At 45.4% G+C, this 19,419-nt stretch overlaps 1 protein-coding gene and 1 non-coding gene across 2 annotated transcripts in view; one reads left to right on the top strand and one right to left on the bottom strand.

The window, feature by feature from the left end:
- Positions 1 to 19,419, top strand: part of EP400 (E1A binding protein p400) — a 115,885-nt gene that overhangs the window by 9,299 nt on the left and 87,167 nt on the right. Inside the window, exons 3-8 of the mRNA XM_060250300.1 lie at positions 722 to 832; positions 7,298 to 7,385; positions 7,713 to 7,820; positions 8,401 to 8,792; positions 16,221 to 16,523; positions 18,018 to 18,203. Coding sequence (XP_060106283.1) covers positions 722 to 832; positions 7,298 to 7,385; positions 7,713 to 7,820; positions 8,401 to 8,792; positions 16,221 to 16,523; positions 18,018 to 18,203 — 1,188 coding nt within the window. The remainder of the gene's footprint in view (positions 1 to 721; positions 833 to 7,297; positions 7,386 to 7,712; positions 7,821 to 8,400; positions 8,793 to 16,220; positions 16,524 to 18,017; positions 18,204 to 19,419) is intronic.
- Positions 5,275 to 5,347, bottom strand: TRNAT-GGU (transfer RNA threonine (anticodon GGU)). The gene has a single exon. It is a non-coding gene; the product is annotated as a tRNA-Thr (tRNA).

The following is a 19,419-nucleotide window of genomic DNA, read 5'->3' as shown; positions in this document are numbered from 1 at the left end:
GGCTCTTTTTTTTTTTTTTAAAGATACCTGATTGAGAACAATTTATATTATCAGTCATATGGAATGCTTTTGCAGAATAATAAAATGAACTTGTGTGTCCTGATCAGGTTACATTACTTGTTATTGCAGAGGAAGTTGCTTCTGGGGTATCTGTACCTCTTTTCTTTGTATTTTGTGGTCTTCCTCTCTTATTCCCCCCCCCCCATTCCTTTATCACCTTCTGCTAAAGCAACGCACCTCATCCCTTGCCTGGGTGGGCTGCTGACTATGGGGATTTGTTCGGGGGGTTGGGGGGTTGGGGGGGAGCGAATGCAAGCTCTGCTCATTGCTTAATAAATGTTTGGGCTCTTCTGAATGTGGACTGTCTGTCGTGCTAATTTTGTTGTCTGTTGAGAAAGCCGAGATGTCAAAGTCTTACCCACGTGATTGTCCAGACTCAAATCAAATAGAGACTCCTGTCGGCGAGAGGTGACAGAACTTCCTGCTAGCCTGTCCCTTGCTCGGATCTGCTTTTTAATAGCAAAGCAGAACTCTTATTATTTTTTTTTTAAAGGTTAATGTTGCATTGCACTGATGGATATATCGTTATAAACCCCTCTTCAAAGAGAAACCATCACTAAAGTGCAAAGCCGGGTGCGTTGACCGGATTTCAAACACGTAAACAAAAGAGAAAAAAAAAATGATTTCCCTTTTTGTTTTTCCCCAAAATATCTTCTCCCAGGTAAAGGTTGTGACAGGAAAGGATGGGCAGACTGGTACTCCTGTTGCTATAGCAACCCAGCTTCCTCCAAATGTTTCTGCTGCTTTTTCATCCCAGCAGCAACCATTTCAGGTACTTTTCAATGGTTCTAAACTTGTAGTTCTCATCCCAGAATTATTCTTTTCCCCCCTTCATTTAGATTTGGTATTGGATAGTGGAATTTGTATTCCAGGCCCATCCCTTCTCATCTCAAAAAAACAATCGAGCAGTAAAAAAGAGCTTTAAATTTTCAAATGCATGAGTGTTTTATGGAGTGCTGAGGAAGTTTATTTCCCCCCCCCCCCCCCCCTTGTCTCAAAGTTGCTGGCTTGTTTCATTAACTTTTCAGCTTTTAATGTATTTCACTTTGGTTTGCCTGTCTTGATTTCTTCGTGCATTCTGCCTAGTAACAGCGTGGGTCCCTCTGTCTGTGCTATTGTGACTGTGGATTCCTTCTAAAATTCTGTTCTGTTTTTTTTCCCCCCCTCAATTTGAAGGGAGTTTTTTTGTTTAAAATTCAGACACAAAAAGATGTCAGATTTGTGGTGGCAGCTTTCTTTCTGGTGCATTTAAGCTACCATGGTTTTGTATAAATGTGTAATAAAAGGTCTTACAGTTTTTATTGGAACAGTCAAAGCAGGTTTGGTCTATTGATCTGTCAAACGTTTTTAATGATCAGAACAACAAAAATATTTTAATAACAGGAGTTGGTTCTTAACCAATCGTTTTTTAACATTAGGCACTTTGCCGTGCTGATAGGCTAGGAGCAGTGAGGCAAAATTTCTAAAAATGTTGAAGGCAAGAAGGGGAGGCCTGGGATCTTATAGAAAAATGGTAATATATGTAATATATACATTCGCATCCAGCATAAACTTATTTTACTGCATTAACACCATAAAACAAGAGCATTTAGAACTTAACATGTAACAGCTGCATATTGCTTCACCGTAAGCTGCTTTAGCACATATATCTTAAATTTTTGCCTTCTGCCAGGTAGGGAAAAATGAATGTCGGTAACAGTGTATTAGCATCAATAATGTATTCAGTAGTGGGCAGAATTCACTCACACTTAAACATATGTTTGAAAATACGCCGCGCCTGTCTGCTACGTACACAGGAATTATTGTTATTCATATTGTGCCTTGACTTGCCTTGAAAAGCATTTCACTCCATCCCAAAAGCGCTTCTGCAGCGTCTCCCCCGGCCTTCATGTGGGGAGAAATACCTGGAACCTCCTCCAACTTCCCCTCCCTCCAAAGCCTTCACATCTCTAGCTAGAGCCTTTGCTGACAAATGACATCATAATGTCATGAATTTAAAATGAAAGACAGCCGCCTGCATAGTGGCACTCCTGGCTCTGTGAGGTATTTAGCTGCGGTCAAATAATGGGCAGTGCCAATCCTTAGTTTTATTTTATTTTCACATGTTTCTGCTACAGATCTTGGAAATAGCGGGTCATACGATATAGATGCTGCAAATCCGACTTCTCGTGAGTTGTCATGTTCAGCCCTGACGGCTGCAATGGAAATAGTGCATTTTTTTAAAAAATAATTTTTTAAAACTTCCTGGACAGGTAGTAGAATTCTACTAATGGAACAATTGAATGTGCTGATTATTTGAACAAAGTAGGAGTCAAGTAAACCTTTAAGATCAGCAAAGTTTTATTCGGAATGCAAGCTTTCGTGTGCTCCAAGCACACTTCCATCAGACGAGAGGAATCAGATACAGTGAGCAGAGCTACATACAGCTGGTAGGCAGTGGTTTAGAATGCAAAATGGAAAGAAGGTGCCACCTGCTCACTGCACCTGATTCCTCATCTGATGAAGTGTGCTTGGAGCACACAAAAGCTTACGTTCTGAATAAGACTTTTGTTGGTCTTAAAGGTGCCTTTGACTCCTGCTTTGTTCGACTGCTTCAGACCAACACGGCTGCCCACTTGGTGCTAATTATTTGTGAGCCCTGAGCTTGATAGCCCAGGAAAGCCTGGTCTTGTCGCATCTCAGAAGCGAAGTCGGGTCAGCCCCGGTCGGTATTTGGAAGGGAGATCACCAGCAGAATAAGGGCTACTACAGGAAAAGCTGACAAGCAGACTGAGGCGGTCCTCACAGCCCTGAAAGTTGGAATGGCCAACTAAGAGCTGTTTGGGAGGCATGTAGTGGTCAATATGGATGCATCACACAGAGTGCTTTAAAGAGAACAGACCCCGTCCTGAGAAGCTGACACTTGAAATGGAGACTGAAACTGAGGGCAGCGATTGACAAAGAAGGAGCAACTAAAAATGGTCATAGGAGCTGGATGTAGGCCAGGTGAAGTCGAAAGACAAATGATATAAAGCATACCTACACTGAGTTCCTTGGCTACATTTGTTTACCTTCACACCTTTTTTTTTTTTACTCACCTGGACAACTGGCCTTAGAAGCCTGTTCCAGCACATGAGTGTCAGTTCCTGCCATTCTTATGCTAGGTTGCAACAGCTGAGAATAGAGATGTAATGTTTCCAGAACCTCTGAATCCTTTGGGGGTGGGTGGGTGGGGGGGGTTAACATAATTTATTTGGGGAAATTGAAATCTATGTACTACTTACTGCCCTATCAACTTAAACTATTTTTTTCTGCCTCGACAACAGAAAACGCATCATTTATAACTTGCCGTATAATTGCAATAGTTGACATATTTATGGAATTTACAAGTTATTTCTCGGTCTTCTATAAGCATTATTGCAGATATTCCTAGCGCTTGAGAGGAAACTGAGCTGATGGACACTATGCTGCAGTCTTATGACATGTACCTTCATTTTTGCTGCTTGGTTAGAGAGAGCTCAGTTCTCAATGAAACTTCCAGAATTTTCCTCTGAGGCTTTGGTGCAGTTTCTGCCCCACCTCCTCATCTTTTTTTCTCCCTTTTTCAAGCTAGGGCAATAAACTACATGATGCCCAGTCTGTGGCTGTATGCGCTGTAGTCAACCACAAGAGTCAGGTCAAAAGGGCCACAGAAGCAATGAGAGCCCTGCATGCCACCCTCAAGACAATCAGGTATCCCTTCTAGGTACAGAAATGCATATTGCAGGGGTGGCCGACAGTAGCTCTCCAGATGTTTTTTGCCTACAACTCCCATCAGTCCCAGCCATTGGCCACGCTGGCTGGGGCTGATGGGAGTTTTAGGCAAAAAACATCTGGAGAGCTACCGTTGGCCACCCCAGGCATATTGGATTTAAGAGCTGTGTTGCAGGACATTCCTGCTCTGGCCTGCAGGCCCTATTCCGCCCTGCCCACATGGTTTGTCCCAGCACCTGGACAGGTTTTTCTAACACTCTCAGGTAGCTTGCTTCCACCACCTAAGGAAATCGCCCCCTGGGAGGGTCAGGACTCCCAGCTTCCCTTCCACGTTCCGAGGCCTTGCCTCTGTGTCTATCTCTGTCCAGTGCCTGGTCACCACAGGGATAGTTTACAGACTTGCACGCCCCTAGAGGAATAGCCATTTGCCAATTGCCTACCTTTCCACTGGCACTCCTTTTAAAATAGCGTGTCCAGGGCTTTTTTTGCAGCAGGAACTCCTTTGCATATTAGACCACACACCCCTGTTGTAGCCAATCCTCCTGGAGCTTACAGTAGGCCTTGTACTAAGAGGCCTGTAAGGATTGGCTACAACAGGGGTGTGTGGTCTAATATGCACAGGAGTTCCTGCTACCAAAAAAGCCCTAAGCGTGTCCAAGACAGTGGAGGTCTATGTGGTACAGAGATCCACTCCAGCATCAAAAGTTATAAAGTATTCATTAAAAAGAGAATGCTTGCAAGCATACTTTTAGCACCAGATTGAGCGAGGGATTCCAAAAGAAACGGATGAAACACAGATCCTCTTAAAACACCATGTGGAGGTTTTGCTCCTCTCAAACCTTCCAGGGGAAAAATGCATTTCTTCATAAGCTGTATACATTTACACCATACCCACCTCAACTTTAAAAGCATTTCATTCATTCAAAAAAGAGAAAATATTTTTTCTCTCCGTACTTCCCCAAATGTCCATTTTGTCTGTGAGAAAAATTGAAAAAAGGATATTGGGGGGAAAAGGGGGGGGGAGTTTCCCCCATTTTTCTCCTGTTGGGCCCTTCACATCTTTAGCTAAAAATCAAAATAGGGCTCTGCAGACAAGAGTAAGTATAATTTTCAGTGGGTGGCATTTAGCCACCCCCACCCCAATATTTTCTCCCAGATAAGCAAATGGTTGCATTTGTGGATGTTGACGTGGAGATCACAAAGCCTGCTTAATTTGGCTTTCACTGACTGAATTTTCTCTGGTCATCGGAAGGCATTTCTCAGCACATACCTCCCCCATCTCCAAACAGCACTCCCTGCAGTAAGTCCTTTCTGTAACCAACACAGGAGATGGTGAGCTTTTGAACTTATGAACATATGAAGCTGCCTTCTACTGAATCAGACCCTTGGTCCATCAAAGTCAGTATTGTCTAATCAGACTGGCAGCGGCTTTCCAGGGTCTCAAGCTGAGGTTTTTCACACCTATTTGCCTGGACCTTTTTTTGGAGATGCCAGGGATTGAACCTGGGACCTTCTGCTTACCAAGCAGATGCTCTACCACTGAGCCACCATCCCCTTTTTGTTAGAGTCTAATGAGGGGGGGAAATGTGAAGCCCTCTACACCTGAGCAATATTAGGGAATGACGCTGATAACAACACATGACCAGCTCGCTTTTCTTCTGCATAACGTAAGGCAGTGGGCATAAATTCCTCAAACAGTCTTGCTAAGATCTAGAGAAGGTGGCTACATCCTCCAGCCTGTGCCCTAGACATATTCCATTGATTATACCAAGCACAAGAGCCTCAGAGTGCTTTGCCAGTGGAAGCTCCATTTATTTTTTTGTTTAGCTTCTTCTGACAGATAAGCTTTTAGAAGATCCTGGTTTAAAAGTCCATTTTAGCTTTGTTTTTCATCTTTGCTAGAGCATCTACCTTGGGTGGGGTGGGAATTGATTGGCTCTTCGTAAGTATATTGGATTTTGGTGGCAGTAAGAACATAAGAAGAGCCCTGCCGAATCAGACCAATAGTCCTTCTAGTCCAGCATCCTGTCTCACACAGTGGCTAACCAGTTCTTCTGCAGGTCCAGCAAACAGGGCATAGAGGCAGAGGCCTGCATAAGAACATAAGAAGAGCCCTCCTGGGTCAGACCAGTGGTCCGTCTAGTCCACCATCCTGTCTCACACAATAGCCAACCAGTTCCTCTTGGAGGGCCAACAACAGGGCATAGAGGCTGAGGCCTTCTCCCGAGGTTGCCTCCCAGCTCTGGGATTCAGCGGATTAGTGCTCTCAGCCCCGCCCCCAGCTTGTAGCCATTGAAAGACTTATCCTCTATGAATCTGTCTAATCCCCTTTTAAAGCAGTTTATTCCTGTGGCCATCATGACATCCTCTGGCAGCAAATTCCACATTTTAATCAAGTCAAGTCAAGTTAGCCTTTATTGGCATAAATTATATATATATATATATATATTCAGAGCAAATTGGTTAAAAAAAAGATAAAGTGGAACGATTGCATACATATGCATCAGGAAAAGTATAAACATAAACTCTTTCTATGAGATCTTCTGACATGCCAGAATAAAGAAACTTAGCCACTTTCTCAGTGACACTAGATGAAGCATTGTTCAAAAGTCTATAGACCTTAAGTGCATCAGAACAATCAACCATGCTAACGAAAGGAGGATGTAAATACTTGTGTCGAAGATCTGTATACAAATTATAATAAAGAATACGAGTAACTGACTCCACACATTTTTGCTTACAGAGACAGTATCTGACTGAGTAGGCTGTCTTGTTAAATCTGCCGTAAAGAATGGCAGAGGGCATGGCGTTGCATCTGGCAAGGGAAAAAGCTCTATGCTGCTGTGGCACCTGCAAGACGGATAGATAGGAGGCCATTTCCCCAGTACTAAGAGAGATCTGAAAACTCAGTGGGGAACAAGTTTTTTTAGCCAGACTGTATAGGTCTTGGTGCTCAATATCTAGCAACCTGTTTTTAATTACTCTCGGTGTGTCTTTCCTTTTGTCTGTCCTGAATCTACTGCCCGTTGGCTTCATTGGATGCCACGTCACATATACTATTTTAAAGTTTTTTCTTAATGCAAAACAAAGTTATGATTTGATTATACAATCGGGTAGCTGGGGGTTTGGTGCTCTTAGAGAAAATTTGCTCTAAAGAAGTGCTATCAAAAGAAAGACAAATATATTTTCTCTTCCTGTGACTTTTTAAGTATGTCATTTTAAACATAAACATTCTTCGTTAAAAGTGGGTGTTCTCCCTGTAAATTAATGAAAGTCGGGCTAAGAGAATTAGGTAGTGCCTTGCATTTGATGTTCTATAGACGTTTCTAAAAATTGCCAGCAGCTCTTGGACACATTTTCCCCCCTCATGCAGCTTTAAAAGGGGAGAGGGGGGAGAGAGAGAAGGGGAAGGAATTAGTTGTGAAAATAAGACTCTGGGGGTTCTGTAAAAGGAAATGGTGTGGATTTAGCTAAATTCTGACTTTTCTGTTTTCTCTTATAATAGCAGGTGCATGCAGGGGCTCCAGTAACAGGAACGGTGAATACCATAGAAATTGAAGCTTTTAAGAGACAGCAAGCACTTTCTTCAGCAGGTACGGTCCCTTAAGTCGAACCATATTATCCTTTTAGGCTAATACGAGGATCGCCACTTGCCAGCATTCGCTGAAAACGCTCGCTTTGAGTTTTGCCAAAGCCTTCAGGCTGTCTGTTGTGATAGGAAGTCCTTTGGTTGTCACGTGCTCCCCTTGTAGACCGGATTAGGCAATAGTCCGTGTGTTTTGGGCCTCTCCTTCCATAATGCCATCCTTGCGCTGTAGAGTCATAGATACCAAAGCCTGGGGCCTCTTTCGTAAAAGTTATAACCTTGAACCCCTCCCTTCCGCTGTACCAATGCCGTAAACGGAATTTGAATATCACAGATTCGTCTAAGAGACCACGAATTGAAGTGGGCCGTCATGGGATGGTTTTTCAGCATCCAGGCGTGGCTTCAGGAGTCCCTCTTCAACAGCTCATGCCAACAGCACAAGGTACTGTGTCACCACACGCCAGCCGCAGATTAATTAGCAGGCGGGACGTCGGTGCTGGAGCCAGAAATGGTGGAGCTTTTTTTTTTTTTTTTGGTCTCCTGTTCCACCACGGGCTTCCCTCTTGTAAATTAATACTTGGTGTGAAATGCCTGGCTTGTGTCTGGAGCCGAGTGACGGGCTTCAGCGGTGCATGTGGGCATGCGAGAACCTGTCGCAGGAGCCGATGTGAACTCGGTCGCCACGGAGCCTGCCAGGTTGCGAAACAGACGTGATTTTGAGTGTTGGTTATTACATCTGTGCTGTTTTTCTTTTAATTACACGTCACCAACGTAGGAGCTATTAGAGAAGTCTTTTTTTCCTCCTCCCCATTCCGTGTGTAGTGACTCATTGCAAACACCCATGTGCATGATAGACTGTGGTATCGATTTTTTTTTTTTTAACTTGCGATTGTCTCACACCATTCCTTCAAAGCGATGGTGTGGTGTGGGCAAAGTAAGCGGAACGGTCATCTCCTCGACGGTCGGCTGAAGTCTTAAGGCTTTGGGAATTCACCTCTTCTCCTTCTCTTCTTGCTTTGCAGGAGGGATGCCTCCTACCCCTCAAGCGGTGCAGCTGACTGGGCAGAAGCAAAGCCAGCAGCAGTACGACCCTTCCAAGGGCCCTCCCGTGCAGAATGCAGCCAGCCTCCACACTCCTCCGCCGCAGCTGCCGGGGAGGCTGCAGGCCACTGCCGTCCCCATCGCGTCTCTCCCGGCCGCCCTGCAGCTCGCCCAGCAGCAGCCCCAGATCACAGAAGCTCCGGGCCAGCCTCAGGCTCACGTGAAGGCCCCGCCTCAAACCATATCCGTCAGCCCAGCTGTGCCGCACAGCCAAGTTCAAACGCCGCTGCAGCAGCAGGTGCAGCCTGTGGCGCATGCCCAAGGACCCATTGTGGCACAAATATCCCAACCACAAGCTCCAGCCCAGCAGCAGGTATTTGGATACGTGTGAACCCTTTGCATATGGGGGTGGGGAGGAGGTAGGGGCAAGGCTTTTTTTGTAGCAGGAAGAAGAAGACAACTGCAGATTTATACCCCTCCCTTCTCTCTGAATCAGAGACTCAGAGTGGCTTACAATCTCCTATGTCTTCTCTCCCCACAACAGACACCCTGTGAGGTGGGTGGGGCTAGAGAGGGCTCTCACAGCAGCTGCCCTTTCAAGGACAACCTCTGCCAGAGCTATGGCTGACCCAAGGCCATTCCAGCAGCTGCAAGTGGAGGAGTGGGAAATCAAACCCAGTTCTCCCAGATAAGAGTCCACACACTTAACCACTACACCAAACTGGCTCTCTCCTTTGCATATTAGACCACATACCCCTGACGTAGCCAATCCTCCCAAGAGCTTATGGAGCTTTTAGTACTGGGCCTACTATAAGTTCCAGGAGGACTGGCTACATCAGGGGTGTGTGGCCTAATATGCAAAGGAGTTCTTGCTACAAAACAAAGCCCTGGGTAGGGGTCTGTTCCCAAGGCTAAGGATGGAGAGGAAAGAGTCGTTCTCCACTAAGCAAGAATTTGCGCCGGGGGGCGGGGCGGGGTGGAATACCATGCAGCAGTCCCTCTAAGCTGTACATGTGAGCAGCCACTCATTAACACAGGAAGCCCCACTAAGCAGCACTCTGGAGCCATGCAGGGTCTTGCGCTGCCCATTGCCCATTTTAAGATTGCAACAGGTATATCTGGCTCAGGATGTGTAAACTGCTCCACTCAGCAGGGAGGTGGAAGAACTAGAACATTGCCTCCAGGGCAACCGGTGCCCACCCTCCAAAGTAGCCTCCTGCCTTGCCTCCCACACGCTGGTTGCTCGCAGGCCAGATCGGAGCCCTGGATAGGCTGGTTTCAGCCACCAGGCCTTATGGTTGATACTCCTCCTCTGAGCTGTGCATGTGAGTGGCCACCAATGTTCCCTCTAAGTTGTGGAGTCTTGTGAGCAAAAATTCTACTTTGTGAGCTGCTGGCATGAAAGTTGTGAGCCACTGCATAAATTAGCTCCTTTGTGCACTACTGCATAAATTATTGCATAAATAAATTAGTTTGTTCTGGGGCCGTTTTTCCTGAGCTGAGACAAAAATGTGTGAGCTGGAGGCTAAAAAATTGTGAGCTACCTCGCACTAGCTCAGCTTAGAGGGAACACTGGTGGCCGCTTGTAAATACGGGAAGCCCCACTCGGCAGCAACCAAGAGCCATGCAGGGTCTTGCGTCACCTGTTTTTAAGATTGCAGCAGTTATATTCTGCTCAGGGTGTGAACCGCTCTGTTCGGTAGGTGAAAAAAATTAGAGGGGAACATTGCTTTTCCAGCTTGCTTTTTAATACCAAGTGCCAGTGCATTAGGAATATCGCTTTGAACATCAAAAGGGGCCAGTGAGGTTTCGCAAAGTATGGGATATCATAATTCAAGACAAAATTGCCTCCCAACTAAGTATTGCGGACAACCCTAAAACGGGTGCGCATTTTGTAGAGAAATGGTTTCCCTTTCTGGAATTTGTTAATAAGAGTGCCACTAAAAAATGCAAAATGCCAAAACAGTATTTGAATTTTATTATTTATTGATGGTCATTCACTTTAATTGTAAAACATGTACTTGGCAACTGGTTCCTGAGAAAGAAATGGGTTAGGTCCCCTTCCCCCACTACCCTCCCCTCCTTACCCCCCCCTTTTTTTTTTCTCCCGCTTCTGTATCTATCAACATTAACACTCTAGAAGTGCGTATACATGTTGATTTTGTTTTTATAATTCTGTTTGTGTAATATATACCTAAATATTCAGTCTATATTTATGTTATATGTCTGAACTGTTTAATGTTGTTGCTATTATAAAATAATAAACTTTAAGTTTAAAAAAAAAAAAGGGGGCCAGTGAGGAAACTTACAGGGCCTGAAAGCAATAAAGAATTAATACCACACTATCAAGTCCCAGTGATGCATATTCAAATATACATTATCAGATGAGAACAAGAAGAACAGCAACATCCACTGGCAAGAGTGTCGTTTCACTGACAGAAAGCCAGCTCTGAGATAGTTTTTGCTCACTGTCTTTGCTAAAGGTGGGATCTGTATACAAGCACTGCCAGGATTGCCTGGTGCTTACAGTCGGGGTATAACGTTGTGGCAGAATGTTCAGATTCACGGGCAAAACTCAAAACAAATGTAATCACTTTAGTGCCTTGGAAGGTGGAGCTGTAACAGCCAGTTTCTCATTTGTACAAGGTTAGGCCAAAAGTGAATCCAAAATGTTAATTTTTAAATTGCAGTTATTATACGTTGTAAGCACAAGGCTTTTGATATTTTCAGTGACATCAATATCTCAGTTTTGTATGTTGACCTCTAGTACATCGTGCTTTTTACTATTCCTACAGATGAACTATAATGTTAGGTATGGCAAACTGTGCACTTTGCATGCTCAAGTTTATATGGAGAACAGGAAGCCGCGTGAATGTGCTTTAGCTTTGATCCTCTTTTAATTGAATTTTTTGTGAATATGACATTCAAGTGCACAACCTCTGTGGCCGATTTTATACTTGAAGAGTGTGGACAAGTGCATTTTTAGTAACTTGCTTCTCTGAAATGGGCAGGGAGTGAGAGAGATGGCCACCCTTTTCCCAGCCTCTGTTTGTAAAGGGAACAGAAGATGGAGATATAGATACATACAATTCAAATGTGAATGTATGGAGCCTTATGCTGGGTCGTTGGTCCAGCTAGCCCTCTACTGTCTTACCTAGAGTTTCAGCTAGCTGTTCAAAGAGCTGAGAAAAGGGGTGGGGCAGAGAAAGGAGTTGGAGGCAGACGCTCAAAGGGACAGAGAGTGATTAAAGCATGGAATTTGCTGCAAGAGGATGTACATAAGAACACAAGAGAAGTCATGTTGGATCAGGCCAATGGCCCATCCAGTCCAACACTCTGTGTCACACAGTAGCCAATATATGTGTGTGTGTATACACACACATATACATACATACATGCACACACACACACACATACATATATATATATACTGTGACTAATAGCCACTGATGGACCTCTGCTCCATATTTTTATCCAATCCCTTCTTAAAGCTGGCTATACTTGTAGCGGCCGCCACCTCTTGCGGCGGTGAATTCCACATGTTAATCACCCTTTGGGTGAAGAAGTCCTTCCTTTTATCCGTTTTAACCTGACTGCTCAGCAATTTCATCGAATGCCCACGAGTTCTTGTATTGTGAGAAAGGGAGAAAAGTACTTATTTCTCTTCCTTCTCCATCCCATGCATTATCTTGTAAACCTCTATCATGTCACCTCGCAGTCGACATTCCTCCAAGCTAAAGAGCCCCAAGCGTTTTAACCTTTCTTCATAGGGAAAGTGTTCCAAACCTTTAATCATTATAGTTGCCCTTTTCTGCACTTTTTCCAATGCTATAATATCCTTTTTGAGGTGCAGTGACCAGAATTGTACACAGTATTCCAAATGAGACTGCACCATCAATTTATACAGGGGCATGATACTGGCTGATTCGTTTTCGATTCCCTTCCTAATAATTCCCAGCATGGCGTTGGCCTTTTTTATTGCAAACGCACACTGTCTTGACATTTTCAGTGAGTTATCTACCACGACCCCAAGATCTCTCTCTTGGTCAGTCTCTGCCAGTTCACAACCCATCAACTTGTATTTGTAGTGATAGCCGCAGGAATAAGCAGCTTTAAAAGGGGAGTAGGCAGACTGAGGATAGGTCTACCTGTGGCTACTGGTGACTGAAGGGAACATCCACATAAAGAGGCACCAAACCCCTGTATCCTAATGCCAGGAGACAACATCAGGGGAAGGCCCCGGCCTCTATGTTGTGTTATTGGCCATTGTGTCAGACAGGATTCTGGACTAGATGGACTGTTAGTCTGATCTAGCAGGGCTCTTCTTAAGATAAGGTTTTTCACAGCCCCACAGCCTAAGAACTTCGACTGGGGGATGCCAGGGATTGAACCTGGGACTTTCTACTTGCAAGGAATGTGCTCTTGCATTTAGCTGCGGCTACTAGCAAAGTGCAAAACATGATGCGTATGGTGTTTATTAGGCATTGAGATATAATACCCAACCAAAGGAAACAGGCAGAGGTTTCTGTGGAATCCACAGATCATGTATATGCTATGGCATCTTTAAGTACAGCCATTTTTCTCATGCCGGTGGGAAATGAAGGTGTCTCAGATGAGGAGTTTAGACCAGGAGTGTCAAACTCATTTGTTATGAGGGCCAGATCTGACGTAAATGAGGTCTTGTTGGCCTGGGCCATGTGTGTCACAAAATGTAATGCCAGGTAGCAGAAAGAGAAACTTTTAAAAGGACACACACAAACACAATTACAGGTTTTTTTAAAAACAAAACAAAACCTTAAAACATGCTTAAAAGATTAGCACTCTTGCAATATTTTGTTTATTTATCTCTGACAACTGACACCTCTCGCTCTGAATTACTGCATCACAATCTGGAGACAATGTCTGTGCTGTAGCAATCTTTAATATGCTGTTTAGGTGTTCTTCAGGCGTGTGTCTGTAAGCTGCAAAGCTACTTTTGATTTAGTGACGTGCATTACCGAGATCTCAGTGCTTTGAGCCTAAGACCCAGAGGAAAACATGAAATGGCTGGGCATTGCGAGCTTTTGTACATAAGTTGCTTCATTTGCTGGTCAGCCAATGGAGAAAATAGAGTCTTTGCTCTGTAGCTTGATTGAGCAATTCTGGCAAAGCAAGAGAGGGAGAAGGAAGCAGACAACAGTGAGTTGCTCGTGGGCCTGATAGGAACCCTCTGGGGGCCTGATCTGACCCACAGGCTGCATGTTTGACAACCCTGGTTTAGACACTGTGATAGGAAGGATGGGGTGAAACCTCACTATTCATGGTCCAAGCTGGGTTGGCAAATGCCACATGGGTCAGGGTCATGTATCTGTGTATTTCCCTGTAGTATGGGGTAGTCAGGCATCCTGCTATGGCAGGTGATTACCCCCATTCCCCACTAGTGCTTCACAGGCTGCAGCGATAAGAGGAGGGGACAAATGCCAGTGCACGCCACGACATCACTTCCAGCACAAAAGTGGAAGTTGTGACGTTACGTTGGGGCATTGCTCTAGGATTTGCCGAAAACTCAGTGGTTTAACCATAGAGTTTTGGCCAAATCCTACAGAATCACCCTGATGGGATAACATAACTTCTGGTGTTGCGCCTGAAGTGATGTCCCACACCGGTGCAGCGCCGGCACACCTGTCCCTACCTCTCAGTCCCTCCCAGCAGGTTTCCTGCTGTGCGCACATTCCACACATCATGCTGGTGGGCATTTCATACTTGAATGAAAGCTGTGCGTGAAGCGGGATTGCCCGTTTCTAGGATTGTCCTTGGGGCTGCTCCCTTTTTACTTGGCTGGTGCCCCCTGAAACCTGAAGGGCAGGAAATTCAGTGCATCTGTGTTCTTCCTCTTCTCAAAGTTATGCACAAAGTTGCAGTTGCATTTGGGAGGATTGCTCCCTGCCCGCCCCCCCCCCCCCCCCAAGCAGGCATTGCAGATTCTCATTTCCTTTCCCACTGAGCCCCAAACATCTTATGAGAACCATAGAGCCATGGGTCTCTGTGGCTCTGAGTTCATCGTCTGCTGCCTTAACCCCTCCCCTGCTGCCGGAACAACTAGTGCTTCATAGGCCATGTGGCTGTTGGCTTCTGTATCCTGTGGGCACTGGCCATGAATCGGCTATGGGTGGCAGGCTTTGTTCCCACTTGGCAGTTTGGCTCGGGATTCCAGAAAGCTAGCATTTGTTATACTCTACCACTGAATACATGATACTGCCTTATATTGAATCAGACTCTTGAATAATCAGAGTCAGTATTGTGTGCTCAGATTCAGAAGCTCTCCAGGGTTTCAGCGAGTTGTCTTTCATATCATCTCCTGTTGGATCTTTCAACTGGAGATACCAGGAGGTTGAATTTGTTACCTTCTGCATGCCAAGTGGATGCGCCACCGCTGAGCCAAAGCCCTTTCATCTAATACTGTAGTGCAGACATGTCAAACATACAACCCAGGGGATGGAACTGGCCCATACAGTGCTCTTACCTGGTCTGCTAACGACTTGGAGGGGGGTGGGGAACCAGTCCAAAAGTGGATTGGAAGGGCCGATATTAGGGTATTGTACTCTCTGCTGAGGTCCCCTCCTTCCCTAAACTCAGGCCCTCCCCCAAAGCTCCAGAGATTGCACCACCCAGAGTTGGCAATCATAAGGGCAAGGAGGGCTGGTTTGGTCCCAGGCTCTGCTGAGGAGGGGTTTGGGTCACGCTCAGTGGTAAGAGCATAAGAGAAACCATGTTGGATCAGGCCAATGGCCTATCCAGTCCAACACTCTGCGTCACACAGTGGCCAAAACCCCCCAAGTGCCTTCAGGAGGTCTACCAGTGGGTCCAGTACACTAGAAGCCCTCTCACTATGCTTACAATAGTAAGCATTTTTAGGGTATAACCAGTGGTAAAACATTTCTAGTATCTGGCGTTATGTTTTATGGCACACATGGCCAGCCCAACAAAGTGACATTTATGTCAAATCGGCCAGTTCTTCCACCAGGCTTTCAACTGATTGAATGGGCGTCCTCTGAAATTTTTGCTTCCCCCAGCACCTTAGTGTTTATGTGCTTAAGCTGTGCCAAGTGTTTGAATTATAGTCCTAAACTGTGTCAGCTATCTGAAGCTTTGCCAAAGCTGTGCCAATTGGCTGAAGCTGTACCAACTGTTTGTGGTCTCAGGCTGTGCCGGTCGTCGGAATTATGGTCGTCTTTTAATTTGTATGTATTATATGAGATAGCGTAATTGTGATATGCTTAATTTGATATGCCTCATTTATTGTTACTGTAATGTTTTTAATGTTGTAAGCCGCCCTGAGCCCGCTTTGCAGGATAGGGTGGGGTATAAATCGCAAATTAAATTAAATCCGACCCTCGTAACAAACAAGTTCAAGTCTTCTGCTGTAGTGCAACTGTATTGGCAATCCGGTCCAAGTGCTGCAACAGGAATGTTTCCTTAAAGCAGCCTGAATTTACGTAGTTAAGTCCAGGGCTTTTTTTGAGCAGGAATGCACAGGAATGCAGTTCTGGCTGGCTTGGTGTCAGGGGGTGTGGCCTAATACGCAAAGGAGTTCCTGCTGGGCCTTTTCTACTAAAAAGCCCTGTGTGAAACAGTGGTGATGCCAGGAGGTGTGGCCTAATATCCAAACAAATTCCTGCTGGGATTTTCTAGGAAAACAGCCCTGGTTAAGTCTATATCTGATTAGTGCATATTGTACTGTAAGGTGAGTATAGATCGCATTTAACATCCCCCCGCCTTTAAAAAAGACATCTGTCTCAAAAAAACGTGTCTTTTTTTACAGACTGTAACCTTGGCGAGAACGTCCGTAGACTCTGTCCAAAATTCCCAGCGTCTTCCAGTGAGCACCCTTCCTCCTACCTCATCCAACCCACCGGCAGCCATTTCCACTACGGCACCGCAGTCCACCTACCCGGCCCAGACCAGCCGCACCTCGCAGGCCACAAACAAGTCTGCATCTCCTGTTGCCTCAAAACCCCCAGGCTTGGCAGTAACCGCTGCGCCCAAGACCCAGAGTTCAGCTCAGAATGCGACCGTTCCGCCACAGGACAGTTCCCAAGAGAAGCTGGCGGAGCAAGTGAAACTGGTAAGAATCCTTCCAATCTGACAGCGGAAGCCTCAGTATGCAAAAAGTCTGATGCGTGTATGCAAGTCTAATAATTTGCATGTCTGGATTCCGCTTTATAGCAGCAGCTCCAGTGCTTTTTGCATCTAGCAATGTTAAAACAAGGAATCCCGTTTGAGAGCATTGGCGAGTCTCTTGCGCAGCTTACTCTGCTTCTGCCCAGAGCAAAACAAGAAGTTGTTCAAACCTTTGCATGTTGCCTACACTGCCCTGATCTCACAGCATTAAAAAGAAAATTTTGCACAACTGGCAGTTAGCATTTAGTGCTTGAGGGTGCAAAAGTTCTTTAGGTACATCGTCTTGGTAGCATTGGCCTGCATTACAACATAGATGAATGGTTCATTTTGGAGGGGAGAGAGTGGCTGAGATGGTCACTGGGCTATGACTGTGTAATCATAAGAACATAAGAGAAGCCATGTTGGATCAGGCTAGTGGTCCATCCAGTCTAACACTCTGTTTCACACAGTGGCTAAAAAAAACAGCCATCAGGAGGTTCATCAGTGGGGCCAGGACACGAAGTCCTCACATTGTTGCCCCTCCCGAGCACCAAGAATACAGAGCATCACTGCCCCAGACAGAGTTCCAACAATGCGCTGTGGCTAATAGCCACTGATGGATCTCTGCTCTATATATTTATCCAATCCCCTCTTGGAGCTGGCTGTGCTTGTATCCTAAATGGAGTTGTACCCTTCTAAATCCGATGCAGCCAGTGGGTTTAGAAGGGTATAACGCTACTTAGGATTGCACTGCAGGTCACACCAGCCTTGGATGGATTTTGTAAACAGTCCTTTCCATCTTGTTTTAAGTCTATTTTGTAACTGCTCCCCAGGTGTCAGCTATTGCAGTTTGTGGTAGGTTTTCTCTTGAATTTTTAGTTGTAGTCCGCATTTTCCTGTGATACTCCAGGTGGATTACAAGGTATAAAATAGTGCCAGGAAACAGTGTAAGGCAACCAATGAACAATGCAGTAGGATTAGGGTTACAGAACTAGAGAACAGCACGAACAACAGACTATTTGGTCAAGATATGCTATAAACCAGAGGTGGCCAAACTGCGGCTTGGGAGCCACATGTGGCTCTTTCGCACATATTGTGTGGCTCTGGAAGCCCCCAGTCCCTGGCTTGGAGAAGGTATTTATCTTTTTAAATCATTTCTCTAAGCCAAGCCAGTCGGCAGCTTGGAAAATGCATTTAAGGTTGAAGTTGCTTTCTTTCCACCTCCACATCTTTGTGGCTCTCAAGCATCTGATGTTCATGTCTTGTGGCTCTCAAATATCTGACGTTTACTCTATGTGGCTCTTACGTTAAGCAAGTTTGGCCAGCCCTACTATAAACAATACAGAAGGTGGATTGCCAAGTGTAAGGCAATGCGGCAAAAGCAGGGGATGCCTGCGATAAACACAGCACATTTTATTTCCATTGAGACATTTTCCCCTCCTCTTCCTTGCATTGAAAGGAAAACCAAGTCCATCAACGAATAGCCGAGCTGCGAAAAGAGGGGTTGTGGTCTCCGAGACGGCTGCCCAAACTGCAGGAGGCCCCCAGACCCAAATCTCAGTGGGACTACCTTCTGGAGGAAATGCAGTGGATGGCGACTGACTTCGCGCAGGAGCGGATGTGGAAGAGGGCAGCGGCAAAGAAGGTGCTGTGGGTTTTGTGGGTGCCGCCGTGGCAGAATGGGGAAACGGGGCTGGCCGGGTTTTGTGTTCCTGGGGGCTGCTTTGTTTTCAGAGACTGGAAGCTCGTTTTTGCCTCCGAACTGGAACACTTTGCCAGTGATTGGGCACTAGTGCAAAGGCGCTGCCATGTAACAACCAGAAGTTTCCCCATTATGGAGTGCTGGCAGTTAGGCATAAAATTATCTACATTGGCCTATAAAATTGAAGGCAGGGATTTCATATTCAAATGTCACATCTCCCAGTGACACTTTTACATCTTCAAAAAAGTTTTATTTTCCTCATTAATGGAACAGAGGGCAAACTTTCCCCATACTTTTAAACTATTTAATATCTCAATTGCATTCTTATCTCCCTTTCTTCCTCCAGGAAGCTGAGGACAGTTCTCCCCTTCTTTGTTTTATACTCATAACCACTCTGGTAGGTTATGTTAAGAGGCAGTGACTGGCCCCCAAGTGATCCATTGAGTTTGGGGGCGGGGAGATGTATAATCCTCATCTCTAATCAAACCATATCCGTGCCCTGGATTTCTCTCTCTCTGTTCTATTAAACATTTGTTATAGGTAGCATCTCTTGGGTCAGTCAAAAATGCCTCGGGGGCCTCTTATCCGGCCTGCAGGCTGAACCTTGACTGTCCTGGATCTGTTCTAGAGGATAATTTTAATCAACTGGAGGCTTGGCCTGCTGGCTGTCAGAATTTGTGGTCATCACTGATGATCTCATTTACGAACCCTCACCTTGAACCAAGCTCAGTGTGCAAGGCTTTGTGTGATTAATGCTAAGGAGCAGAGCATGTGGCATTTTCTGAAAGCAGGCGGAGTAATGGAGGAGCAGAGCTCTGTGTCAAGTCTCCTTAGGGCAGGGGTGTCAAACTCATTTGTTATGAGGGCCAGATCTGACCTAAATGAGACCATGTTGGGCTGTGTCGGGCCGGGCCTTGTGTGTGCCTATTTAAGATAAAGTAACAGAGATATGAACTTCTTAAAAGACACAGACAAACACGACTAATTTTTTTTTTAAAAAAAACCTTAAAATAAAACATGCTTAAAACATTAGCACTTGTTGGTTTTAAAGGTGCTTTCTTTGTATTTCTCCCGTGAGATCCAGGGAAGTAGGCAAAGGAAGCTCTGGCTCTTTCCTTCCCTCCCCAGGAGACCAGGGCAGGGAGGAGCCTCAGCCAAT

Source organism: Heteronotia binoei, chromosome 11 (genome assembly GCF_032191835.1).
Source record: "Heteronotia binoei isolate CCM8104 ecotype False Entrance Well chromosome 11, APGP_CSIRO_Hbin_v1, whole genome shotgun sequence".
In the NCBI taxonomy this organism is placed as follows: domain Eukaryota; kingdom Metazoa; phylum Chordata; class Lepidosauria; order Squamata; family Gekkonidae; genus Heteronotia; species Heteronotia binoei.
The sequence above is the reverse complement of the archived record's forward strand: the minus strand, read 5'-3'. Positions and strand labels throughout refer to the sequence as shown.